This window comes from Oncorhynchus mykiss, chromosome 6 (assembly GCF_057628025.1).
Source record: "Oncorhynchus mykiss isolate SJ-2025 chromosome 6, ASM5762802v1, whole genome shotgun sequence".
Taxonomy (NCBI): Eukaryota; Metazoa; Chordata; class Actinopteri; order Salmoniformes; family Salmonidae; genus Oncorhynchus; species Oncorhynchus mykiss.
Genome location: NC_143027.1, coordinates 85252255 through 85280000, shown reverse-complemented (window position 1 = coordinate 85280000; position 27746 = coordinate 85252255). Strand labels below are relative to the sequence as shown.

The 27746-nt window shown below is 44.1% G+C and overlaps 1 protein-coding gene across 2 annotated transcripts in view; it reads left to right on the top strand.

Annotated features, from left to right (window-relative positions):
- LOC110513177 (UPF0606 protein KIAA1549L) overlaps window positions 1–27746 on the top strand; it is a 211158-nt gene that overhangs the window by 78182 nt on the left and 105230 nt on the right. For both annotated transcript variants that reach the window (XM_090239196.1, XM_090239195.1), the window contains 3 exons: window positions 3174–3393; window positions 6244–6377; window positions 8019–8187. In XM_090239196.1, coding sequence (XP_090095322.1) covers window positions 3174–3393; window positions 6244–6377; window positions 8019–8187 — 523 coding nt within the window. The remainder of the gene's footprint in view (window positions 1–3173; window positions 3394–6243; window positions 6378–8018; window positions 8188–27746) is intronic.

Sequence of the window (27746 nt, the reverse complement as noted above, 5' to 3'; positions counted from 1 at the left end):
GAGTGTTGACGAGGACAATGCTGGAGATCACTCTGTCATGCTGATTGAGTTCGAATAACAGACTGGAAGCTTCCAAAGGAGGGTGGTGCTTGGAATCATTGTTCTTCCTCTGTCAACCATGCGAAACACATGCGTCATCATTGCTTTGCACAAAAAGGGCTTCACAGACAAGGATATTGCTGCCAGTATGAAAAACTCCCTAGAAAGGCCAGAACCTAGGAAGAAACCTAGAGAGGAACCAGGCTATGAGGGGAGTCCAGTCCTCTTCCGGCTGTGCCGGGTGGAAATTATAACAGAACATAGCCAAGATGCTCAAATGTTCATAGATGACCAGCAGGGTCAAATAATAATAAGTGGTTGTAGAGAGTGCAACAGGTCAGCACCTCAGGAGTAGATGTCAGTTGGCTTTACATAGCCGATCATTCATAGTATCTCTACTGCTCCTGCTGTCTCTAGAGAGTTGAAAACAGCAGGTCTGGGACAGGTAGCACGTCTAGTGAACAGGTCAGGGTTCCATAGCCGCAGGCAGAACAGTTGGTGCAGTTGTAGAACTTTTTGAGGATTTGAGGGCCCATGCCAAACCTTTTATTTTTCCTGAGGGGGAAGAGGTGCTGTTGTGCTTTCTTCACGGCTGTGCCTACAGGGAGGGGGTTAGTGACCTGGCAGTGAGTGAACCATTTAGGTCCTTAGGGATTTGGACACCGAGGAACTTTAGACCCACTTTACTGCAGCCCCGTTGATGTGGGTGGGGGCATCCTCACACCCCTGTTTCCTGTAGTCCACCATCAGCTCCTTGGTCTGACTGATGTTGAGGGAGAGGAGGTTGTCCCAGCACCACACTGCCAGGTCACTGACCTCCTCCCTGTAGACTTTCTTATCATCACCGGTGATCAGGCCTACTACCGTCAGTGTCGTGAGCAAACTTGATGATTGTGTTGGAGTCGTGCATGGCCACGCAGTTGTGGGTGAACAGGGAGTACAGGGGGGGACTAAGCACACACCCCTGTGGGACCCCCGTGTTGAGGGTCAGTGTGGCGGAGGTGATGTTGCCTACCCTCACCGCCTGGGGTTGGCCCGTCAGGAAGTCCAGGCTCTCTCTCTCTCTCCTCTGTTCTTAATCAATCTCTTTTTCTCTCTCTTTCTCTACCTCTTTCCCTCTCTTTCTCTACCTCTGTCTCTCACTTGCGCCGTAGCACTTTCCAGCTAGCACATAACGTTCTGAGAACCATATGTTTCTTAAAGCTTGGTGAGAGCGTGGTTGTGCTATGGTTATTTTGCATACAACCTTCCCACAATGCTCTGGGAATGGTGCAGGATACCCAGCTAGCACACAACATTTTGAGAACCATTTTGTTTCTGAGGTGGGAATTTCAGTACTTCAGCATAACGTTTCCTTGTGGTTCTATTTCAAATAATGTTCTCAAATTGTTCTGAGAAAATTAAGAAATAACGTTCTTCTGTGGGATTTCAGTACTTCAGCATAACGTTTCCTCATGGTTCTATTTCAAGTAATGTTCTCAATGTGCAGAGAATGTTAAGAAACATTGTTCTTCTGGGGGAATTTCAGTACTTCAGCATAACATTTTCTGCAGGTTTCCTCATGGTTCTATTTAGTTATGTTCTCACAACATTAAGAAAACTTTCCATAAAAAACGAAAAGAAATCATTAACGTTTAAAGAATGTTATTTTAAAACATATACATTCTGTTCCCATTCTATCCTCTCTTGTTAAGTGTGTTGGCCGTGCACACTAATTGGCCACACCTGATCTTAGTGCTTGTTTCCTTTGAAATGGGGTCTGTTTAAATAGACTGAAATGAACTGCTTTGCATGAGTAAAAAACATAGCATCATAGCTCCATTCTAAGGTGTTGCAGTGGACTAATTCCATGCTTAGAGAACAGAAGATCATAGGTTCAAATCTCACTCATGTGGTGCCATAAAAATAAATGTGCTTGCATGATTAATGCCTGAGCAAATGCATTTCCATGTCTCCTATCGATGCTTAGAGTTCGGAAAGAACCATGAGGAGCAGCAGATTAAATGACTTTCATTTGGCAAGACCAGAGGAAAGCTATTGTAACAAAGTGAAAGCTTCTGGCCATTAAATTAAAGATTTTCATTGAAGTGAAAGGAGTGGAATGCTGAACTGACTGAAGTCCTTCAAGATAACCCATTGATGGTCTTTCACATCGGCCAGATAGACTTAGGAGGGTACGTTACCACTCAGCGACTTTAGCTGAAACCCAGTCTTTGAATAACGGCTGGGCTGGTGTAGTAATGGTGAATGGGTCTGTTCATAACAAGGCTTGATTGTGAGGGGAATTACTGTCGACTCATGGTAATATCAAGACTGTATGGGCTCTCAGTGTGGTAACCAAGGGGACTGTCTGTCATCAAAGGATGAGGGATTTGATCTGTTTCACTTCTCACACACAAACTCTCTCTACCTCTCTCTCTCTCTCTCCCCCTCCTACCTCTCTCCCTCCCTCTACCTCTCTAACTCCCTCTACCTCTCCCTCTCCCTCCCCCTAGCCCCCCCCCTCTCTCTCTCTCTCTCTCTCTCTCTCTCTCTCTCTCTCTCTCTCTCTCTCTCTATCACAGAAACAGACACACCTCCCACACACAACTCTCTTTCATCTGTGTAATTTACAACTTTCTGTCCTCTGTGTAGTTACAGCTATCTGTCCTCTGTGTAATGTACAACTCTCGGTCCTCTGTGTAATTTACAGCTCTCTGTCATCTGTGTAATTTACAACTCTCTGTCCTCTGTGTAATTTACAACTTTCTGTCCTCTGTGTACTGTAGAACTCTCTGTCCTCTGTGTAATGTACAACTCTCTGTCCTCTGTGTAGTTACAGCTCTCTGTCCTCTGTGTAATGTACAACTCTCTGTCCTCTGTGTAATTTACAACTCTCTGTCCTCTGTGTACTGTAGAACTCTCTGTCCTCTGTTTTCGCTTCCCTTTCTCATTCCGTCTCCCATTCTCATGTTCCCATGTTCCCATTCCCATGTTCTCTCTTTCTATTAGACTCTTGTTCTCCCTCTCTCACCATCCTTCTGTTTCACAAACAGTCAAAACATCCACTCCTACAACTCTACAACCAGCCAGTTAATTAGATGATCGATCATGCTTACTGATCCTGATAACAGATCCCTATTTCACTCTCTCAGGTGGAGACTGTGTTTGGCTCTCCCAACGTGACGGTGGGCTACCACGTAATTGGAGCAGACATGGTGTACCCGCCCTCTGTGGTGGTCGAGGCACTTCACTCCTACGGCCGGGATAGGCTGATGGGTGACGTGCGACAGTTTGTCCCCATGGTAACGGCGCTGCCCAACACAGCCGCACCATGGAAACCCAGCCCAGCTATCAGCCTCCAGCTCAAAACAGGTCTGATGGTTTAGACTGGAGGAATATGTTTAAGATCATGTTGTTTTTCTTTCACTTATACAAGTTTAAGGAGGATGCAGGACATTAGTCTGCTCTGTGTTCATATACCAGTCATGTTATTAAGGAGACTGCAGGACATTAGTCTGCTCTGTGTTCATATACCAGACATGTTATTAAGGAGACTGCAGGACATTAGTCTGCTCTGTGTTCATATACCAGACATGTTATTAAGGAGGCTGCAGGACATTAGTCTGCTCTGTGTTCATATACCAGACATGTTATTAAGGAGGCTGCAGGACATTAGTCTGCACTGTGTTCATATACCAGTCATGTTATTAAGGAGGCTGCAGGACATTAGTCTGCACTGTGTTCATATACCAGACATGTTATTAAGGAGGCTGCAGGACATTAGTCTGCTCTGTGTTCATATACCAGACATGTTATTAAGGAGGCTGCAGGACATTAGTCTGCTCTGTGTTCATATACCAGACATGTTATTAAGGAGACTGCAGGACATTAGTCTGCTCTGTGTTCATATACCAGACATGTTATTAAGGAGGCTGCAGGACATTAGTCTGCTCTGTGTTCATATACCAGACATGTTATTAAGGAGGCTGCAGGACATTAGTCTGCTCTGTGTTCATATACCAGACATGTTATTAAGGAGACTGCAGGACATTAGTCTGCTCTGTGTTCATATACCAGACATGTTATTAAGGAGACTGCAGGACATTAGTCTGCTCTGTGTTCATATACCAGACATGTTATTAAGGAGACTGCAGGACATTAGTCTGCTCTGTGTTCATATACCAGACATGTTATTAAGGAGGCTGCAGGACATTAGTCTGCTCTGTGTTCATATACCAGACATGTTATTAAGGAGACTGCAGGACATTAGTCTGCTCTGTGTTCATATACCAGACATGTTATTAAGGAGACTGCAGGACATTAGTCTGCTCTGTGTTCATATACCAGACATGTTATTAAGGAGGCGGCAGGACATTAGTCTGCTCTGTGTTCATATACCAGACATGTTATTAAGGAGACTGCAGGACATTAGTCTGCTCTGTGTTCATATACCAGACATGTTATTAAGGAGACTGCAGGACATTAGTCTGCTCTGTGTTCATATACCAGACATGTTATTAAGGAGACTGCAGGACATTAGTCTGGTCTGTGTTCATATACCAGACATGTTATTAAGGAGACTGCAGGACATTAGTCTGCTCTGTGTTCATATACCAGACATGTTATTAAGGAGACTGCAGGACATTAGTCTGCTCTGTGTTCATATACCAGACATGTTATTAAGGAGGCTGCAGGACATTAGTCTGCTCTGTGTTCATATACCAGACATGTTATTAAGGAGACTGCAGGACATTAGTCTGCTCTGTGTTCATATACCAGACATGTTATTAAGGAGACTGCAGGACATTAGTCTGCTCTGTGTTCATATACCAGACATGTTATTAAGGAGACTGCAGGACATTAGTCTGCTCTGTGTTCATATACCAGATGTTATTAAGGAGACTGCAGGACATTAGTCTGCTCTGTGTTCATATACCAGACATGTTATTAAGGAGGCTGCAGGACATTAGTCTGCTCTGTGTTCATATACCAGACATGTTATTAAGGAGGCTGCAGGACATTAGTCTGCTCTGTGTTCATATACCAGACATGTTATTAAGGAGACTGCAGGACATTAGTCTGCTCTGTGTTCATATACCAGACATGTTATTAAGGAGACTGCAGGACATTAGTCTGCTCTGTGTTCATATACCAGACATGTTATTAAGGAGACTGCAGGACATTAGTCTGCTCTGTGTTCATATACCAGACATGTTATTAAGGAGGCGGCAGGACATTAGTCTGCTCTGTGTTCATATACCAGACATGTTATTAAGGAGGCTGCAGGACAGGGGTCTGCTCTGTGTTCATATACCAGACATGTTATTAAGGAGACTGCAGGACATTAGTCTGCTCTGTGTTCATATACCAGACATGTTATTAAGGAGACTGCAGGACATTAGTCTGCTCTGTGTTCATATACCAGACATGTTATTAAGGAGACTGCAGGACATTAGTCTGCTCTGTGTTCATATACCAGACATGTTATTAAGGAGGCTGCAGGACATTAGTCTGCTCTGTGTTCATATACCAGACATGTTATTAAGGAGGCTGCAGGACATTAGTCTGCTCTGTGTTCATATACCAGACATGTTATTAAGGAGACTGCAGGACATTAGTCTGCTCTGTGTTCATATACCAGACATGTTATTAAGGAGACTGCAGGACATTAGTCTGCTCTGTGTTCATATACCAGACATGTTATTAAGGAGGCTGCAGGACATTAGTCTGCTCTGTGTTCATATACCAGACATGTTATTAAGGAGACTGCAGGACATTAGTCTGCTCTGTGTTCATATACCAGACATGTTATTAAGGAGGCTGCAGGACATTAGTCTGCTCTGTGTTCATATACCAGACATGTTATTAAGGAGACTGCAGGACATTAGTCTGCTCTGTGTTCATATACCAGACATGTTATTAAGGAGACTGCAGGACATTAGTCTGCTCTGTGTTCATATACCAGACATGTTATTAAGGAGGCGGCAGGACATTAGTCTGCTCTGTGTTCATATACCAGACATGTTATTAAGGAGGCTGCAGGACATTAGTCTGCTCTGTGTTCATATACCAGACATGTTATTAAGGAGGCCGCAGGACATTAGTCTGCACTGTGTTCATATACAAGCTCATATTGATGGGGTTGAGTATTGATCTACAGTTACTCTGCCCTGATGTTCTTCATGTTCTATGATCTCAATGGGTGTTCTCTGTGTGTTCCAGTTTTGCGCTTCGTAGGTCCAGGAGATGACCCGCGTTCCTGTCGGTTCTCGCAGATGATGGAACAGAGGCTGGAGAACGTGTTCTCTGAGGCCCAGGCCAAAGTCCTGGACGTCCACACCAGACTCTCTGTCCAGGTAGAGATATTATAGTACAATGGCCTCCTCCTCACTCAGTAACCCTGTGACCTGTGGAGGTGGTGACTTCATGTGTACGTGGTCCTCTGTAGCTCAGTTGGTAGAGCATGGTGCTTGCAACTCCAGGATAGTGGGTTCGATTCCTGGTACCTCCTGTATGCCAAATGTATGCACACATGTCTGTAAATGGCTTCTATTTGGTATGAGTAGAAAGTATGTGAAGACAGTATGTTGTCTTTCTGCTCTTCATGATGTCCTTGTTACTGGTCCCAGCATTAATAAAGTTCTATGGTTTTGTATTGTATACACATATCCTAATACATAACCTAAATCTCTAGATACTCTTATCAAAGCTTCCCACCACAGATTATTTATTGTTTGTGTCAGGATAAGGTAAGACCCAGATGCAGACCGTGTTGAAGTGACAATGTTTATACAGCAATAAGGGCAAAGGTACAGGATGGCAGGCAGGCTCAGGGGCAGGCAGAGTGGTCAGGCGGGCAGGCTCAGGGGCAGGCAGAGTGGTCAGGCTGGCAGGCTCAGGGGCAGGCAGAGTGGTCAGGCAGGCAGGCTCGGGGGCAGGCAGAGTGGTCAGGCAGGCAGGCTCGGGGGCAGGCAGAGTGGTCAGGCAGGCAGGCTCGGGGGCAGGCAGAGTGGTCAGGCGGGCAGGCTCGGGGGCACAGGGTCAAAACAGGCAAGGGTCAAAACCAGGATGACAAGAAAAAAGAGACTGGGGAAAAGCAGGAGCTGATACAAAAACGCTGGTTGACTTGACAAACAAGACTAACTGACAACATACAGACAGAAAACACAGGTATAAATACCCAGGGGATAATGGGGAAGATGGGCGACACCTGGGGGGGTGGAGACAAGCACAAGGACAGGTGAAACAGATCAGGGCGGGACGGTTTGGACGTAGGGATTTTACCTCTAACTGTTTCAAATTGAAGGAACAGTTGATATTTATACCAGACTTGTGTTGATGCCTTGTTGTGGCTTATTTTAGATGTTATGACATTAAACTTCAGTACAAACAAACGCAAAGAGTCTAAATATGGGTCGTCCGATTGGTCATTTTGATGTGTGGCACAGTTTGTGTGTATTAAATCTCAAAGCATTTTGCTCCTACCGTTTTCACAGACACAGCTCTGCAGTTGAAGAGGTTTGGCACTAGCAAAGCAAAATGCAAGCTGTGTATAATTGGAGCATAATTATCATTCCTAAGTGCATTGTTCATGTGCCATTGTAAATAGAAGCTGTTCTCTGATCTGAACTGATGTGTTTTGGGAGACAGTGTTTGTGTTATTTTAATGAGCTTCCTAGCTGCCGTGGTAACATGTCCACTATGTTATGTATGTATGTCAAGGTTTAGTTTTTAGGTTTTGTGTAGTTGACGTTATAAACACTTTCACAGTGGCGAATGGCTTGCCAGTTTCACTCTTGACAGCCGTTGTAATATCTTTATGGATTTAAGCATATTTTTGTTATGCTAATTATGCCCATACATTTTATACCTCCTCTGTAACTTATTAAACAATAAAGTAGATTGATCTAAATTGAAATTATGTTGTGCAACTTTGTCTCTTTCCCCCTCCCCTCTCTCTCTCCCTCTCTCCCTCTCTCCATCTCCCTGTCCTCTAGATGCTGAGTGTTTCTCAGTCAGTGGGTTCTCCTGCTGTGTCTCTGGTCTACATGGTGAGGAATGGGACCGCCCCTCTCAACGGCACCGCCGCCTCTAACCTCCTGGGTCAGCTGACCGCCGAGCTGGTCGGCTACTTCCTGTTCTACCCACCGCTGGTCATTGCTGAACGTAAGTGTCCTAGTGCCTCCTCGATGCCCTCCATCCTCATGATCCACATCAAGTGTCTCCAGAAACAGATCTAGAATCAGGTTACCCCCCCAATCCTAACCGTTACCTTTATTGGGATTAAAATACAAAACTGACCTGAGATCAGAGTCTACGTGCCAACTTCATACTACTCCCTAGACACCCCTGTGGGTTTCATATAGCCTGCATGACACACTTCTGTCTGGGTATTTATAGCAGTGAGTAGCATGGGTCTCTTCAGGAGAAGGACTAAGGTACTGGAAGGACTTGTATAGAATAACATGGACGAGTGACGTTCTCCAGCCCTTTGAGTAATTGGATGTTTGTGACTGTTGCCCTCTACAACGATACATTTTTTTAAATGATTGAGTCACTGTACTGTAAGCTCTGGATGCTAAGGTACAGCTAACCCCCTGCCTCCTCCTCCTCCTCTGTAAGCTCTGGATGCTAAGGTACAGCTAACCTCCTCCTCCTCCTCCTCCTCTGTAAGCTCTGAATGCTAAGGTACAGCTAACCCCCTGCCTCCCCCTCCTCCTCCTCCTCTGTAAGCTCTGGATGCTAAGGTACAGCTAGCCTCCTCCTCCTCCTCTGTAAGCTCTGGATGCTAAGGCACAGCTAGCCTCCTCCTCACCCTCCTCCTCCTCCTCCTCTGTAAGCTCTGGATGCTAAGGTACAGCTAACCCCCTGCCTCCCCCTCCTCGTTCCCAGTACACTCTTCTAGTCTACCGTCTGCCTGCTCCCTCCATTTGAACTGGGAGAACGAACAAACGAATGCACTCCGATCAGCACAGAGAGAAATGCCATTCTGAGACGCTGGTCCAAGACGTTCTCTGCATCACAGACAGTTTTCCAAACATCTGGGAAGAGCGGCACATACTTCTCCTCCGAAACTCACACCGGGGTCACCCCTCATCCTTGATCCATGACTACCCAGGATGCACTTGGGGTGACCCATGTGACCCTGTTTACGAGAGGGTTGCGCCACGGGGCTGTGCTCTGACATGCAGTACATCTGCTAGCATCATTACTGTATCATTAAGGGGTGGGCAGATGGCTGCTTGGTTTACATTGGACAGCATGGGCCAGACAAGAAGCATGAATGTTAATGAGTGTTGCGCTGACCCTCCACTTTGTGCTGTGAATAAATCAAGTGATGAGCATCATATAATGTGGGCACAGAGAAGGGGGGGGCAGTGTAGAATAGTGAGTAAAATAGCACAAGAGGAAGACAGAGGGGAGCGAGAAGCACAGAGTTGAAGACAGGAAGCAGATTCATCAGAGGGAAAGAGAGAGATGAGGGATAGTTTGCCTTGTTGGTTTAGATTCAGCAGAGGGAAAGAGAGAGATGAGAGAGTTTGCCTTGTTGGTTTAGATTCATCAGAGGGAAAGAGAGAGATGAGAGAGAGTTTGCCTTGTTGGTTTAGATTCATCAGAGGGAAAGAGAGAGATGAGAGAGAGTTTGCCTTGTTGGTTTAGATTCATCAGAGGGAAAGAGAGAGATGAGAGAGAGTTTGCCTTGTTGGTTTAGATTCATCAGAGGGAAAGAGAGAGATGAGAGAGAGTTTGCCTTGTTGGTTTAGATTCATCAGAGGGAAAGAGAGAGATGAGAGAGAGTTTGCCTTGTTGGTTTAGATTCAGCAGAGGGAAAGAGAGAGATGAGAGTTTGCCTTGTTGGTTTAGATTCAGCAGAGGGAAAGAGAGAGATGAGAGTTTGCCTTGTTGGTTTAGATTCAGCAGAGGGAAAGAGAGAGATGAGAGTTTGCCCTGTTGGTTTTGTACCTCTGCCATTCGTAATATTACAGTATTACAGTTTTATAGGGAGGTGAGGGAGGTCTCTGCTGTTCGTAATATTACAGTATTGCAGTTTTATAGGGAGGTGAGGGAGGTCTCTGCCGTTCGTAATATTACAGTTTTATAGGGAGGTGAGGGAGGTCTCTGCCATTCGTAATATTACAGTTTTATAGGGAGGTGAGGGAGGTCTCTGCCATTCGTAATATCACAGTTTTATAGGGAGGTGAGGGAGGTCTCTGCCATTCGTAATATCACAGTTTTATAGGGAGGTGAGGGAGGTCTCTGCCATTCGTAATATTACAGTTTTATAGGGAGGTGAGGGAGGTCTCTGCCATTCGTAATATTACAGTATTACAGTTTTATAGGGAGGTGAGGGAGGTCTCTGCCGTTCGTAATATTACAGTATTACAGTTTTATAGGGAGGTGAGGGAGGTCTCTGCCATTCGTAATATTACAGTTTTATAGGGAGGTGAGGGAGGTCTCTGCCATTCGTAATATTACAGTATTACAGTTTTATAGGGAGGTGAGGGAGGTCTCTGCCGTTCGTAATATTACAGTATTACAGTTTTATAGGGAGGTGAGGGAGGTCTCTGCCATTCGTAATATTACAGTATTACAGTTTTATAGAGAGGTGAGGGAGGTCCCTGCCATTCGTAATATCACAGTTCTATAGGGAGGTGAGGGAGGTCTCTGCCATTCGTAATATTACAGTTTTATAGGGAGGTGAGGGAGGTCTCTGCCGTTCGTAATATTACAGTTTTATAGGGAGGTGAGGGAGGTCTCTGCCGTTCGTAATATTGCAGTTTTATAGGGAGGTGAGGGAGGTCTCTGCCATTCGTAATATTACAGTTTCATAGGGAGGTGAGGGAGGTCTCTGCCGTTCGTAATATTACAGTTTTATAGGGAGGTGAGGGAGGTCTCTGCCGTTCGTAATATTACAGTTTTATAGGGAGGTGAGGAAGGTCTCTGCCATTCGTAATATTACAGTTTTATAGGGAGGTGAGGGAGGTCTCTGCCATTCGTAATATTACAGTTTTATAGGGAGGTGAGGGAGGTCTCTGCCATTCGTAATATTACAGTTTTATAGGGAGGTGAGGGAGGTCTCTGCCATTCGTAATATTACAGTTTTATAGGGAGGTGAGGGAGGTCTCTGCCGTTCGTAATATCACAGTTTTATATGGAGGTGAGGGAGGTCTCTGCCATTCATAATATTACAGTATTACAGTTTTATAGGGAGGTGAGGGAGGTCTCTGCCATTCGTAATATTACAGTTTTATAGGGAGGTGAGGGAGGTCTCTGCCATTCGTAATATTACAGTTTTATAGGGAGGTGAGGGAGGTCTCTGCCATTCGTAATATTACAGTTTTATAGGGAGGTGAGGGAGGTCTCTGCCATTCGTAATATTACAGTTTTATAGGGAGGTGAGGGAGGTCTCTGCCGTTCGTAATATCACAGTTTTATATGGAGGTGAGGGAGGTCTCTGCCATTCATAATATTACAGTATTACAGTTTTATAGGGAGGTGAGGGAGGTCTCTGCCGTTCGTAATATTACAGTATTACAGTTTTATAGGGAGGTGAGGGAGGTCTCTGCCATTCGTAATATTACAGTTTTATAGGGAGGTGAGGGAGGTCTCTGCCATTCATAATATTACAGTATTACAGTTTTATAGGGAGGTGAGGGAGGTCTCTGCCGTTCGTAATATCACAGTTTTATATGGAGGTGAGGGAGGTCTCTGCCGTTCGTAATATTACAGTTTTATAGGGAGGTGAGGGAGGTCCCTGCCATTCGTAATATTACAGTTTTATAGGGAGGTGAGGGAGGTCTCTGCCGTTCGTAATATTACAGTTTTATATGGAGGTGAGGGAGGTCTCTGCCGTTCGTAATATCACAGTTTTATATGGAGGTGAGGGAGGTCTCTGCCATTCGTAATATTACAGTTTTATAGGGAGGTGAGGGAGGTCTCTGCCATTCGTAATATTACAGTTTTATAGGGAGGTGAGGGAGGTCTCTGCCATTCGTAATATTACAGTTTTATAGGGAGGTGAGGGAGGTCTCTGCCATTCGTAATATTACAGTTTTATAGGGAGGTGAGGGAGGTCTCTGCCATTCGTAATATTACAGTATTACAGTTTTATAGGGAGGTGAGGGAGGTCTCTGCCATTCATAATATTACAGTTTTATAGGGAGGTGAGGGAGGTCTCTGCCGTTCGTAATATTACAGTATTACAGTTTTATAGGGAGGTGAGCGACGTCTCTGCCGTTCGTAATATTACAGTATTACAGTTTTATAGGGAGGTGAGGGAGGTCTCGGCCATTCGTAATATTACAGTTTTATAGGGAGGTGAGGGAGGTCTCTGCCGTTCGTAATATTACAGTATTACAGTTTTATAGGGAGGTGAGCGACGTCTCTGCCGTTCGTAATATTACAGTATTACAGTTTTATAGGGAGGTGAGGGAGGTCTCTGCCATTCGTAATATAGCAGTTTTATAGGGAGGTGAGGGAGGTCTCTGCCATTCGTAATATTACAGTTTTATAGGGAGGTGAGGGAGGTCTCTGCCGTTCGTAATATTACAGTATTACAGTTTTATAGGGAGGTGAGGGAGGTCTCTGCCCTTCATAATATTACAGTTTTATAGGGAGGTGAGGGAGGTCTCTGCCGTTCGTAATATTACAGTTTTATAGGGAGGTGAGGGAGGTCTCTGCCGTTCGTAATATTACAGTATTACAGTTTTATAGGGAGGTGAGGGAGGTCTCTGCCGTTCGTAATATTACAGTATTACAGTTTTATAGGGAGGTGAGGGAGGTCTTTGCCGTTCGTAATATTACAGTATTACAGTTTTATAGGGAGGTGAGGGAGGTCTCTGCCGTTCGTAATATTACAGTATTACAGTTTTATAGGGAGGTGAGGGAGGTCTCTGCCGTTCGTAATATTACAGTATTACAGTTTTATAGGGAGGTGAGGGAGGTCTCTGCCGTTCGTAATATTACAGTATTACAGTTTCATAGGGAGGTGAGGGAGGTCTCTGCCGTTTGTAATATTACAGTTTTATAGGGAGGTGAGGGAGGTCTCTGCCGTTCGTAATATTACAGTTTTATAGGGAGGTGAGGGAGGTCTCTGCCATTCGTAATATTGCAGTTTTATAGGGAGGTGAGGGAGGTCTCTGCCGTTTGTAATATTACAGTTTTACAGTTTTATAGCGAGGTGAGGGAGGTCTCTGCCATTCGTAATATTGCAGTATTACAGTTTTATAGGGAGGTGAGGGAGGTCTCTGCCGTTCGTAATATTACAGTATTACAGTTTTATAGGGAGGTGAGGGAGGTCTTTGCCGTTCGTAATATTACAGTATTACAGTTTTATAGGGAGGTGAGGGAGGTCTCTGCCGTTCGTAATATTACAGTATTACAGTTTTATAGGGAGGTGAGGGAGGTCTCTGCCGTTCGTAATATTACAGTATTACAGTTTTATAGGGAGGTGAGGGAGGTCTCTGCCGTTCGTAATATTACAGTATTACAGTTTCATAGGGAGGTGAGGGAGGTCTCTGCCGTTTGTAATATTACAGTTTTATAGGGAGGTGAGGGAGGTCTCTGCCGTTCGTAATATTACAGTTTTATAGGGAGGTGAGGGAGGTCTCTGCCATTCATAATATTACAGTATTACAGTTTTATAGGGAGGTGAGGGAGGTCTCTGCCATTCGTAATATTACAGTATTACAGTTTTATAGGGAGGTGAGGGAGGTCTCTGCCATTCGTAATATTGCAGTTTTATAGGGAGGTGAGGGAGGTCTCTGCCGTTTGTAATATTACAGTTTTACAGTTTTATAGGGAGGTGAGGGAGGTCTCTGCCATTCGTAATATTGCAGTTTTATAGGGAGGTGAGGGAGGTCTCTGCCATTCGTAATATCACAGTTTTATAGGGAGGTGAGGGAGGTCTCTGCCATTCGTAATATTACAGTTTTATAGGGAGGTGAGGGAGGTCTCTGCCGTTTGTAATATTACAGTTTTATAGGGAGGTGAGGGAGGTCTCTGCCGTTCGTAATATTACAGTTTTATTGGGAGGTGAGGGAGGTCTCTGCCATTCATAATATTACAGTTTTATAGGGAGGTGAGGGAGGTCTCTGCTATTCGTAATATTGCAGTTTTATAGGGAGGTGAGGGAGGTCTCTGCCATTCATAATATTACAGTTTTATAGGGAGGTGAGGGAGGTCTCTGCTATTCGTAATATTGCAGTTTTATAGGGAGGTGAGGGAGGTCTCTGCCATTCGTAATATCACAGTTTTATATGGAGGTGAGGGAGGTCTCTGCCATTCGTAATATTACAGTTTTATAGGGAGGTGAGGGAGGTCTCTGCCATTCGTAATATTACAGTTTTATAGGGAGGTGAGGGAGGTCTCTGCCCTTCGTAATATTGCAGTTTTATAGGGAGGCGAGGGAGGTCTCTGCCATTCGTAATATTACAGTTTTATAGGGAGGTGAGGGAGGTCTCGGCCATTCGTAATATTACAGTTTTATAGGGAGGTGTGGGAGGTCTCTGCCATTCGTAATATTACAGTTTTATAGGGAGGTGAGGGAGGTCTCTGCCATTCGTAATATTACAGTTTTATAGGGAGGTGAGGGAGGTCTCTGCCGTTCGTAATATTACAGTATTACAGTTTTATAGGGAGGTGAGGGAGGTCTCTGCCATTCGTAATATTACAGTTTTATAGCGAGGTGAGGGAGGTCTCTGCCGTTTGTAATATCACAGTTTTATAGGGAGGTGAGGGAGGTCCCTGCCGTTCGTAATATTACAGTATTACAGTTTTATAGGGAGGTGAGGGAGGTCTCTGCCGTTCGTAATATTACAGTATTACAGTTTTATAGGGAGGTGAGGGAGGCCTCTGCCGTTCGTAATATTACAGTATTGCAGTTTTATAGGGAGGTGAGGGAGGTCCCTGCCGTTCGTAATATTACAGTATTACAGTTTTATAGGGAGGTGAGGGAGGTCTCTGCCGTTCGTAATATTACAGTATTACAGTTTTATAGGGAGGTGAGGGAGGTCCCTGCCGTTCGTAATATTACAGTATTACAGTTTTATAGGGAGGTGAGGGAGGTCTCTGCCATTCGTAATATTACAGTTTTATAGGGAGGTGAGGGAGGTCTCTGCCATTCATAATATTACAGTTTTATAGGGAGGTGAGGGAGGTCTCTGCCCTTCGTAATATTACAGTATTACAGTTTTATAGGGAGGTGAGTGAGGTCTCTGCCGTTCGTAATATTACAGTTTTATAGGGAGGTGAGGGACGTCTCTGCCGTTCGTAATATCACAGTTTTATAGGGAGGTGAGGGAGGTCTCTGCATTCGTAATATTACAGTATTACAGTTTTATAGGGAGGTGAGGGAGGTCTCTGCCATTCGTAATATTACAGTTTTAATGGGAGGTGAGGGAGGTCTCTGCCATTCGTAATATTACAGTTTTATAGGGAGGTGAGGGAGGTCTCTGCCATTCGTAATATTACAGTTTTATAGGGAGGTGAGGGAGGTCTCTGCCGTTTGTAATATCACAGTTTTATAGGGAGGTGAGGGAGGTCCCTGCCGTTCGTAATATTACAGTATTACAGTTTTATAGGGAGGTGAGGGAGGTCTCTGCCGTTCGTAATATTACAGTATTACAGTTTTATAGGGAGGTGAGGGAGGTCTCTGCCGTTCGTAATATTACAGTATTGCAGTTTTATAGGGAGGTGAGGGAGGTCCCTGCCGTTCGTAATATTACAGTATTACAGTTTTATAGGGAGGTGAGGGAGGTCTCTGCCGTTCGTAATATTACAGTATTACAGTTTTATAGGGAGGTGAGGGAGGTCCCTGCCGTTCGTAATATTACAGTATTACAGTTTTATATGGAGGTGAGGGAGGTCTCTGCCGTTCGTAATATTACAGTTTTATAGGGAGGTGAGGGACGTCTCTGCCGTTCGTAATATCACAGTTTTATAGGGAGGTGAGGGAGGTCTCTGCCATTCGTAATATTACAGTATTACAGTTTTATAGGGAGGTGAGGGAGGTCTCTGCCATTCGTAATATTACAGTTTTATAGGGAGGTGAGGGAGGTCTCTGCCATTCGTAATATTACAGTTTTATAGGGAGGTGAGGGAGGTCTCTGCCCTTCGTAATATTACAGTATTACAGTTTTATAGGGAGGTGAGGGAGGTCTCTGCCATTCGTAATATTACAGTTTTATAGGGAGGTGAGGGAGGTCTCTGCCATTCGTAATATTACAGTTTTATAGGGAGGTGAGGGAGGTCTCTGCCGTTCGTAATATTACAGTATTACAGTTTTATAGGGAGGTGAGGGAGGTCTCTGCCATTCGTAATATTACAGTATTACAGTTTTATAGGGAGGTGAGGGAGGTCTCTGCCATTCGTAATATTACAGTTTTATAGGGAGGTGAGGGAGGTCTCTGCCATTCGTAATATTACAGTTTTATAGGGAGGTGAGGGAGGTCTCTGCCATTCGTAATATTACAGTTTTATAGGGAGGTGAGGGAGGTCTCTGCCATTCGTAATATTACAGTTTTATAGGGAGGTGAGGGAGGTCTCTGCCGTTCGTAATATTACAGTATTACAGTTTTATAGGGAGGTGAGGGAGGTCTCTGCCATTCGTAATATTACAGTTTTATAGGGAGGTGAGGGAGGTCTCTGCCATTCGTAATATTACAGTATTACAGTCTTATAGGGAGGTGAGGGAGGTCTCTGCCGTTCGTAATATTACAGTATTACAGTTTTATAGGGAGGTGAGGGAGGTCTCTGCCGTTCGTAATATTACAGTTTTATAGGGAGGTGAGGGAGGTCTCTGCCATTCGTAATATTACAGTTTTATAGGGAGGTGAGGGAGGTCTCTGCCATTCGTAATATTACAGTTTTATAGGGAGGTGAGGGAGGTCTCTGCCATTCGTAATATTACAGTTTTATAGCGAGGTGAGGGAGGTCTCTGCCGTTCGTAATATTACAGTTTTATAGGGAGGTGAGGGAGGTCTCTGCCATTCGTAATATTACAGTTTTATAGGGAGGTGAGGGAGGTCTCTGCCATTTGTAATATTACAGTATTCATTTTATAGGGAGGTGAGGGAGGTCTCTGCCATTCATAATATTACAGTTTTATAGGGAGGTGAGGGAGGTCTCTGCCATTCGTAATATTACAGTTTTATAGCGAGGTGAGGGAGGTCTCTGCCATTCGTAATATTACAGTTTTATAGGGAGGTGAGGGAGGTCTCTGCCATTTGTAATATTACAGTATTACAGTTTTATAGGGAGGTGAGGGAGGTCTCTGCCGTTCGTAATATTACAGTTTTATAGGGAGGTGAGGGAGGTCTCTGCCATTCATAATATTACAGTTTTATAGGGAGGTGATGGAGGTCTCTGCCATTTGTAATATTACAGTTTTATAGGGAGGTGAGGGAGGTCTCTGCCATTCGTAATATTACAGTTTTATAGGGAGGTGAGGGAGGTCTCTGCCATTTGTAATATTACAGTTTTATAGGGAGGTGAGGGAGGTCTCTGCCATTCGTAATATTACAGTATTACAGTTTTATAGGGAGGTGAGGGAGGTCTCTGCCATTCGTAATATTACAGTTTTATAGGGAGGTGAGGGAGGTCTCTGCCATTCGTAGTATTACAGTTTTATAGGGAGGTGAGGGAGGTCTCTGCCATTCGTAATATTACAGTTTTATAGGGAGGTGAGGGAGGTCTCTGCCATTCGTAATATTACAGTTTTATAGGGAGGTGAGGGAGGTCTCTGCCATTTGTAATATTACAGTTTTATAGGGAGGTGAGGGAGGTCTCTGCCATTCGTAATATTACAGTTTTATAGGGAGGTGAGGGAGGTCTCTGCCATTCGTAATATTACAGTTTTATAGGGAGGTGAGGGAGGTCTCTGCCGTTCGTAATATCACAGTTTTATAGGGAGGTGAGGGAGGTCTCTGCCATTCGTAATTTTACAGTTTTATAGGGAGGTGAGGGAGGTTTCTGCCATTCGTAATATTACAGTTTTATAGGGAGGTGAGGGAGGTCTCTGCTGTTCGTAATATTACAGTATTACAGTTTTATAGGGAGGTGAGGGAAGTCTCTGCTGTTCGTAATATTACAGTTTTATAGGGAGGTGAGGGAGGTCTCTGCCGTTCGTAATATTACAGTTTTATAGGCAGGTGAGGGAGGTCTCTGCCGTTCGTAATATTACAGTATTACAGTTTTATAGGGAGGTGAGGGAGGTCTCTGCTGTTCGTAATATTACAGTATTGCAGTTTTATAGGGAGGTGAGGGAGGTCTCTGCCATTCGTAATATTACAGTTTTATAGGGAGGTGAGGGAGGTCTCTGCCGTTCGTAATATTACAGTTTTATAGGGAGGTGAGGGAGGTCTCTGCCGTTCGTAATATTACAGTTTTATAGGGAGGTGAGGGAGGTCTCTGCCGTTCGTAATATCACAGTTTTATATGGAGGTGAGGGAGGTCTCTGCCATTCGTAATATTACAGTTTTATAGGGAGGTGAGGGAGGTCTCTGCCGTTCGTAATATCACAGTTCTATAGGGAGGTGAGGGAGGTCTCTGCCATTCGTAATATTACAGTTTTATAGGGAGGTGAGGGAGGTCTCTGCCGTTCGTAATATAACAGTTTTATAGGGAGGTGAGGGAGGTCTCTGCCCTTCGTAATATTACAGTTTTATATGGAGGTGAGGGAGGTCTCTGCCGTTCGTAATATTACAGTTTTATAGGGAGATGAGGGAGGTCTCTGCCGTTCGTAATATAACAGTTTTATAGGGAGGTGAGGGAGGTCTCTGCCATTCGTAATATAACAGTTTTATAGGGAGGTGAGGGAGGTCTCTGCCGTTCGTAATATTACAGTATTACAGTTTTATAGGGAGGTGAGGGAGGTCTCTGCCATTCGTAATATAACAGTTTTATAGGGAGGTGAGGGAGGTCTCTGCCATTCGTAATATTACAGTTTTATAGGGAGGTGAGGGAGGTCTCTGCCATTTGTAATATTACAGTATTCATTTTATAGGGAGGTGAGGGAGGTCTCTGCCATTCATAATATTACAGTTTTATAGGGAGGTGAGAGAGGTCTCTGCCATTCGTAATATTACAGTTTTATAGCGAGGTGAGGGAGGTCTCTGCCATTCGTAATATTACAGTTTTATAGGGAGGTGAGGGAGGTCTCTGCCATTTGTAATATTACAGTATTACAGTTTTATAGGGAGGTGAGGGAGGTCTCTGCCATTCATAATATTACAGTTTTATAGGGAGGTGATGGAGGTCTCTGCCATTTGTAATATTACAGTTTTATAGGGAGGTGAGGGAGGTCTCTGCCATTCGTAATATTACAGTTTTATAGGGAGGTGAGGGAGGTCTCTGCCATTTGTAATATTACAGTTTTATAGGGAGGTGAGGGAGGTCTCTGCCATTCGTAATATTACAGTATTACAGTTTTATAGGGAGGTGAGGGAGGTCTCTGCCATTCGTAATATTACAGTTTTATAGGGAGGTGAGGGAGGTCTCTGCCATTCGTAGTATTACAGTTTTATAGGGAGGTGAGGGAGGTCTCTGCCATTCGTAATATTACAGTTTTATAGCGAGGTGAGGGAGGTCTCTGCCATTCGTAATATTACAGTTTTATAGGGAGGTGAGGGAGGTCTCTGCCATTTGTAATATTACAGTTTTATAGGGAGGTGAGGGAGGTCTCTGCCATTCGTAATATTACAGTTTTATAGGGAGGTGAGGGAGGTCTCTGCCATTTGTAATATTACAGTTTTATAGGGAGGTGAGGGAGGTCTCTGCCGTTCGTAATATCACAGTTTTATAGGGAGGTGAGGGAGGTCTCTGCCATTCGTAATTTTACAGTTTTATAGGGAGGTGAGGGAGGTCTCTGCCATTCGTAATATTACAGTTTTATAGGGAGGTGAGGGAGGTCTCTGCCATTCGTAATATTACAGTTTTATAGGGAGGTGAGGGAGGTCTCTGCTGTTCGTAATATTACAGTTTTATAGGGAGGTGAGGGAGGTCTCTGCCGTTCGTAATATTACAGTATTACAGTTTTATAGGGAGGTGAGGGAAGTCTCTGCCGTTCGTAATATTACAGTTTTATAGGCAGGTGAGGGAGGTCTCTGCCGTTCGTAATATTACAGTATTACAGTTTTATAGGGAGGTGAGGGAGGTCTCTGCCATTCGTAATATTACAGTTTTATAGGGAGGTGAGGGAGGTCTCTGCCGTTCGTAATATTACAGTTTTATAGGGAGGTGAGGGAGGTCTCTGCCGTTCGTAATATCACAGTTCTATAGGGAGGTGAGGGAGGTCTCTGCCATTCGTAATATTACAGTTTTATAGGGAGGTGAGGGAGGTCTCTGCCGTTCGTAATATAACAGTTTTATAGGGAGGTGAGGGAGGTCTCTGCCCTTCGTAATATTACAGTTTTATATGGAGGTGAGGGAGGTCTCTGCCGTTCGTAATATTACAGTTTTATAGGGAGATGAGGGAGGTCTCTGCCGTTCGTAATATAACAGTTTTATAGGGAGGTGAGGGAGGTCTCTGCCATTCGTAATATAACAGTTTTATAGGGAGGTGAGGGAGGTCTCTGCCGTTCGTAATATTACATTATTACAGTTTTATAGGGAGGTGAGGGAGGTCTCTGCCATTCGTAATATAACAGTTTTATAGGGAGGTGAGGGAGGTCTCTGCCATTCGTAATATTACAGTATTACAGTTTTATAGGGAGGTGAGGGAGGTCTCTGCCATTCATAATATTACAGTTTTATAGGGAGGTGAGGGAGGTCTCTGCCATTCGTAATATTACAGTATTACAGTTTTATAGGGAGGTGAGGGAGGTCTCTGCCATTCATAATATTACAGTTTTATAGGGAAGTGAGGGAGGTCTCTGCCGTTCGTAATATTACAGTTTTATAGGGAGGTGAGGGAGGTCTCTGCCATTCGTAATATTACAGTTTTATAGGGAGGTGAGGGAGGTCTCTGCCATTCGTAATATTACAGTTTTATAGGGAGGTGAGGGAGGTCTCTGCCATTCGTAATATTACAGTTTTATAGGGAGGTGAGGGAGGTCTCTGCCATTCGTAATATTACAGTTTTATAGGGAGGTGAGGGAGGTCTCTGCCATTCGTAATATTACAGTTTTATAGGGAGGTGAGGGAGGTCTCTGCCATTCGTAATATTACAGTTTTATAGGGAGGTGAGGGAGGTCTCTGCCATTCATAATATTACAGTTTTATAGGGAGGTGAGGGAGGTCTCTGCCATTCGTAATATTACAGTATTACAGTTTTATAGGGAGGTGAGGGAGGTCTCTGCCGTTCGTAATATTACAGTTTTATAGGGAGGTGAGGGAGGTCTCTGCCGTTCGTAATATCACAGTTTTATAGGGAGGTGAGGGAGGTCCCTGCCGTTCGTAATATTACAGTATTACAGTTTTATAGGGAGGTGAGGGAGGTCTCTGCCGTTCGTAATATTACAGTTTTATAGGGAGGTGGGGGAGGTCTCTGCCATTCATAATATTACAGTTTTATAGGGAGGTGAGGGAGGTCTCTGCCGTTCGTAATATTACAGTTTTATAGGCAGGTGAGGGAGGTCTCTGCCGTTCGTAATATTACAGTATTACAGTTTTATAGGGAGGTGAGGGAGGTCTCTGCTGTTCGTAATATTACAGTATTGCAGTTTTATAGGGAGGTGAGGGAGGTCTCTGCCATTCGTAATATTACAGTTTTATAGGGAGGTGAGGGAGGTCTCTGCCGTTCGTAATATTACAGTTTTATAGGGAGGTGAGGGAGGTCTCTGCCGTTCGTAATATTACAGTTTTATAGGGAGGTGAGGGAGGTCTCTGCCGTTCGTAATATCACAGTTTTATATGGAGGTGAGGGAGGTCTCTGCCATTCGTAATATTACAGTTTTATAGGGAGGTGAGGGAGGTCTCTGCCGTTCGTAATATCACAGTTCTATAGGGAGGTGAGGGAGGTCTCTGCCATTCGTAATATTACAGTTTTATAGGGAGGTGAGGGAGGTCTCTGCCGTTCGTAATATAACAGTTTTATAGGGAGGTGAGGGAGGTCTCTGCCCTTCGTAATATTACAGTTTTATATGGAGGTGAGGGAGGTCTCTGCCGTTCGTAATATTACAGTTTTATAGGGAGATGAGGGAGGTCTCTGCCGTTCGTAATATAACAGTTTTATAGGGAGGTGAGGGAGGTCTCTGCCATTCGTAATATAACAGTTTTATAGGGAGGTGAGGGAGGTCTCTGCCGTTCGTAATATTACAGTATTACAGTTTTATAGGGAGGTGAGGGAGGTCTCTGCCATTCGTAATATAACAGTTTTATAGGGAGGTGAGGGAGGTCTCTGCCATTCGTAATATTACAGTTTTATAGGGAGGTGAGGGAGGTCTCTGCCATTTGTAATATTACAGTATTCATTTTATAGGGAGGTGAGGGAGGTCTCTGCCATTCATAATATTACAGTTTTATAGGGAGGTGAGAGAGGTCTCTGCCATTCGTAATATTACAGTTTTATAGCGAGGTGAGGGAGGTCTCTGCCATTCGTAATATTACAGTTTTATAGGGAGGTGAGGGAGGTCTCTGCCATTTGTAATATTACAGTATTACAGTTTTATAGGGAGGTGAGGGAGGTCTCTGCCATTCATAATATTACAGTTTTATAGGGAGGTGATGGAGGTCTCTGCCATTTGTAATATTACAGTTTTATAGGGAGGTGAGGGAGGTCTCTGCCATTCGTAATATTACAGTTTTATAGGGAGGTGAGGGAGGTCTCTGCCATTTGTAATATTACAGTTTTATAGGGAGGTGAGGGAGGTCTCTGCCATTCGTAATATTACAGTATTACAGTTTTATAGGGAGGTGAGGGAGGTCTCTGCCATTCGTAATATTACAGTTTTATAGGGAGGTGAGGGAGGTCTCTGCCATTCGTAGTATTACAGTTTTATAGGGAGGTGAGGGAGGTCTCTGCCATTCGTAATATTACAGTTTTATAGCGAGGTGAGGGAGGTCTCTGCCATTCGTAATATTACAGTTTTATAGGGAGGTGAGGGAGGTCTCTGCCATTTGTAATATTACAGTTTTATAGGGAGGTGAGGGAGGTCTCTGCCATTCGTAATATTACAGTTTTATAGGGAGGTGAGGGAGGTCTCTGCCATTTGTAATATTACAGTTTTATAGGGAGGTGAGGGAGGTCTCTGCCGTTCGTAATATCACAGTTTTATAGGGAGGTGAGGGAGGTCTCTGCCATTCGTAATTTTACAGTTTTATAGGGAGGTGAGGGAGGTCTCTGCCATTCGTAATATTACAGTTTTATAGGGAGGTGAGGGAGGTCTCTGCCATTCGTAATATTACAGTTTTATAGGGAGGTGAGGGAGGTCTCTGCTGTTCGTAATATTACAGTTTTATAGGGAGGTGAGGGAGGTCTCTGCCGTTCGTAATATTACAGTATTACAGTTTTATAGGGAGGTGAGGGAAGTCTCTGCCGTTCGTAATATTACAGTTTTATAGGCAGGTGAGGGAGGTCTCTGCCGTTCGTAATATTACAGTATTACAGTTTTATAGGGAGGTGAGGGAGGTCTCTGCCATTCGTAATATTACAGTTTTATAGGGAGGTGAGGGAGGTCTCTGCCGTTCGTAATATTACAGTTTTATAGGGAGGTGAGGGAGGTCTCTGCCGTTCGTAATATCACAGTTCTATAGGGAGGTGAGGGAGGTCTCTGCCATTCGTAATATTACAGTTTTATAGGGAGGTGAGGGAGGTCTCTGCCGTTCGTAATATAACAGTTTTATAGGGAGGTGAGGGAGGTCTCTGCCCTTCGTAATATTACAGTTTTATATGGAGGTGAGGGAGGTCTCTGCCGTTCGTAATATTACAGTTTTATAGGGAGATGAGGGAGGTCTCTGCCGTTCGTAATATAACAGTTTTATAGGGAGGTGAGGGAGGTCTCTGCCATTCGTAATATAACAGTTTTATAGGGAGGTGAGGGAGGTCTCTGCCGTTCGTAATATTACATTATTACAGTTTTATAGGGAGGTGAGGGAGGTCTCTGCCATTCGTAATATAACAGTTTTATAGGGAGGTGAGGGAGGTCTCTGCCATTCGTAATATTACAGTATTACAGTTTTATAGGGAGGTGAGGGAGGTCTCTGCCATTCATAATATTACAGTTTTATAGGGAGGTGAGGGAGGTCTCTGCCATTCGTAATATTACAGTATTACAGTTTTATAGGGAGGTGAGGGAGGTCTCTGCCATTCATAATATTACAGTTTTATAGGGAAGTGAGGGAGGTCTCTGCCGTTCGTAATATTACAGTTTTATAGGGAGGTGAGGGAGGTCTCTGCCATTCGTAATATTACAGTTTTATAGGGAGGTGAGGGAGGTCTCTGCCATTCGTAATATTACAGTTTTATAGGGAGGTGAGGGAGGTCTCTGCCATTCGTAATATTACAGTTTTATAGGGAGGTGAGGGAGGTCTCTGCCATTCGTAATATTACAGTTTTATAGGGAGGTGAGGGAGGTCTCTGCCATTCGTAATATTACAGTTTTATAGGGAGGTGAGGGAGGTCTCTGCCATTCGTAATATTACAGTTTTATAGGGAGGTGAGGGAGGTCTCTGCCATTCATAATATTACAGTTTTATAGGGAGGTGAGGGAGGTCTCTGCCATTCGTAATATTACAGTATTACAGTTTTATAGGGAGGTGAGGGAGGTCTCTGCCGTTCGTAATATTACAGTTTTATAGGGAGGTGAGGGAGGTCTCTGCCGTTCGTAATATCACAGTTTTATAGGGAGGTGAGGGAGGTCCCTGCCGTTCGTAATATTACAGTATTACAGTTTTATAGGGAGGTGAGGGAGGTCTCTGCCGTTCGTAATATTACAGTTTTATAGGGAGGTGGGGGAGGTCTCTGCCATTCATAATATTACAGTTTTATAGGGAGGTGAGGGAGGTCTCTGCCGTTCGTAATATTACAGTTTTATAGGGAGGTGAGGGAGGTCTCTGCCGTTCGTAATATCACAGTTTTATATGGAGGTGAGGGAGGTCTCTGCCATTCGTAATATTACAGTTTTATAGGGAGGTGAGGGAGGTCTCTGCCGTTCGTAATATCACAGTTCTATAGGTAGGTGAGGGAGGTCTCTGCCATTCGTAATATTGCAGTTTTATAGGGAGGTGAGGGAGGTCTCTGCCGTTCGTAATATAACAGTTTTAAAGGGAGGTGAGGGAGGTCTCTGCCCTTCGTAATATTACAGTTTTATATGGAGGTGAGGGAGGTCTCTGCCATTCGTAATATTACAGTTTTATAGGGAGGTGAGGGAGGTCTCTGCCATTCGTAATATTACAGTTTTATAGGGAGGTGAGGGCGGTCTCTGCCGTTCGTAATATTACAGTTTTATAGGGAGGTGAGGGAGGTCTCTGCTGTTCGTAATATTACAGTATTACAGTTTTATAGGGAGGTGAGGGAGGTCTCTGCCATTCGTAATATTACAGTTTTATAGCGAGGTGAGGGAGGTCTCTGCCATTCGTAATATTACAGTTTTATAGGGAGGTGAGGGAGGTCCCTGCCGTTCGTAATATTACGGTATTACAGTTTTATAGGGAGGTGAGGGAGGTCTCTGCCGTTCGTAATATTACAGTATTACAGTTTTATAGGGAGGTGAGGGAGGTCTCTGCCGTTCGTAATATTACAGTATTGCAGTTTTATAGGGAGGTGAGGGAGGTCCCTGCCGTTCGTAATATTACAGTATTACAGTTTTATAGGGAGGTGAGGGAGGTCTCTGCCGTTCGTAATATAACAGTTTTATAGGGAGGTGAGGGAGGTCTCTGCCATTCGTAATATAACAGTTTTATAGGGAGGTGAGGGAGGTCTCTGCCGTTCGTAATATTACAGTATTACAGTTTTATAGGGAGGTGAGGGAGGTCTCTGCCATTTGTAATATAACAGTTTTATAGGGAGGTGAGGGAGGTCTCTGCCATTCGTAATATTACAGTATTACAGTTTTATAGGGAGGTGAGGGAGGTCTCTGCCATTCATAATATTACAGTTTTATAGGGAGGTGAGGGAGGTCTCTGCCATTCGTAATATTACAGTATTACAGTTTTATAGGGAGGTGAGGGAGGTCTCTGCCATTCATAATATTACAGTTTTATAGGGAAGTTAGGGAGGTCTCTGCCATTCGTAATATTACAGTTTTATAGGGAGGTGAGGGAGGTCTCTGCCATTCGTAATATTACAGTTTTATAGGGAGGTGAGGGAGGTCTCTGCCATTCGTAATATTACAGTTTTATAGGGAGGTGAGGGAGGTCTCTGCCATTCGTAATATTACAGTTTTATAGGGAGGTGAGGGAGGTCTCTGCCATTCGTAATATTACAGTTTTATAGGGAGGTGAGGGAGGTCTCTGCCATTCATAATATTACAGTTTTATAGGGAGGTGAGGGAGGTCTCTGCCATTCGTAATATTACAGTATTACAGTTTTATAGGGAGGTGAGGGAGGTCTCTGCCGTTCGTAATATTACAGTTTTATAGGGAGGTGAGGGAGGTCTCTGCCGTTCGTAATATCACAGTTTTATAGGGAGGTGAGGGAGGTCCCTGCCGTTCGTAATATTACAGTATTACAGTTTTATAGGGAGGTGAGGGAGGTCTCTGCCGTTCGTAATATTACAGTTTTATAGGGAGGTGGGGGAGGTCTCTGCCATTCATAATATTACAGTTTTATAGGGAGGTGAGGGAGGTCTCTGCCGTTCGTAATATTACAGTTTTATAGGGAGGTGAGGGAGGTCTCTGCCGTTCGTAATATCACAGTTTTATATGGAGGTGAGGGAGGTCTCTGCCATTCGTAATATTACAGTTTTATAGGGAGGTGAGGGAGGTCTCTGCCGTTCGTAATATCACAGTTCTATAGGTAGGTGAGGGAGGTCTCTGCCATTCGTAATATTGCAGTTTTATAGGGAGGTGAGGGAGGTCTCTGCCGTTCGTAATATAACAGTTTTAAAGGGAGGTGAGGGAGGTCTCTGCCCTTCGTAATATTACAGTTTTATATGGAGGTGAGGGAGGTCTCTGCCATTCGTAATATTACAGTTTTATAGGGAGGTGAGGGAGGTCTCTGCCATTCGTAATATTACAGTTTTATAGGGAGGTGAGGGCGGTCTCTGCCGTTCGTAATATTACAGTTTTATAGGGAGGTGAGGGAGGTCTCTGCTGTTCGTAATATTACAGTATTACAGTTTTATAGGGAGGTGAGGGAGGTCTCTGCCATTCGTAATATTACAGTTTTATAGCGAGGTGAGGGAGGTCTCTGCCATTCGTAATATTACAGTTTTATAGGGAGGTGAGGGAGGTCCCTGCCGTTCGTAATATTACGGTATTACAGTTTTATAGGGAGGTGAGGGAGGTCTCTGCCGTTCGTAATATTACAGTATTACAGTTTTATAGGGAGGTGAGGGAGGTCTCTGCCGTTCGTAATATTACAGTATTGCAGTTTTATAGGGAGGTGAGGGAGGTCCCTGCCGTTCGTAATATTACAGTATTACAGTTTTATAGGGAGGTGAGGGAGGTCTCTGCCGTTCGTAATATTACAGTATTACAGTTTTATAGGGAGGTAAGGGAGGTCTCTGCCGTTCGTAATATCACAGTTTTATAGGGAGGTGAGGGAGGTCCCTGCCGTTCGTAATATTACAGTATTACAGTTTTATAGGGAGGTGAGGGAGGTCTCTGCCATTCATAATATTACAGTT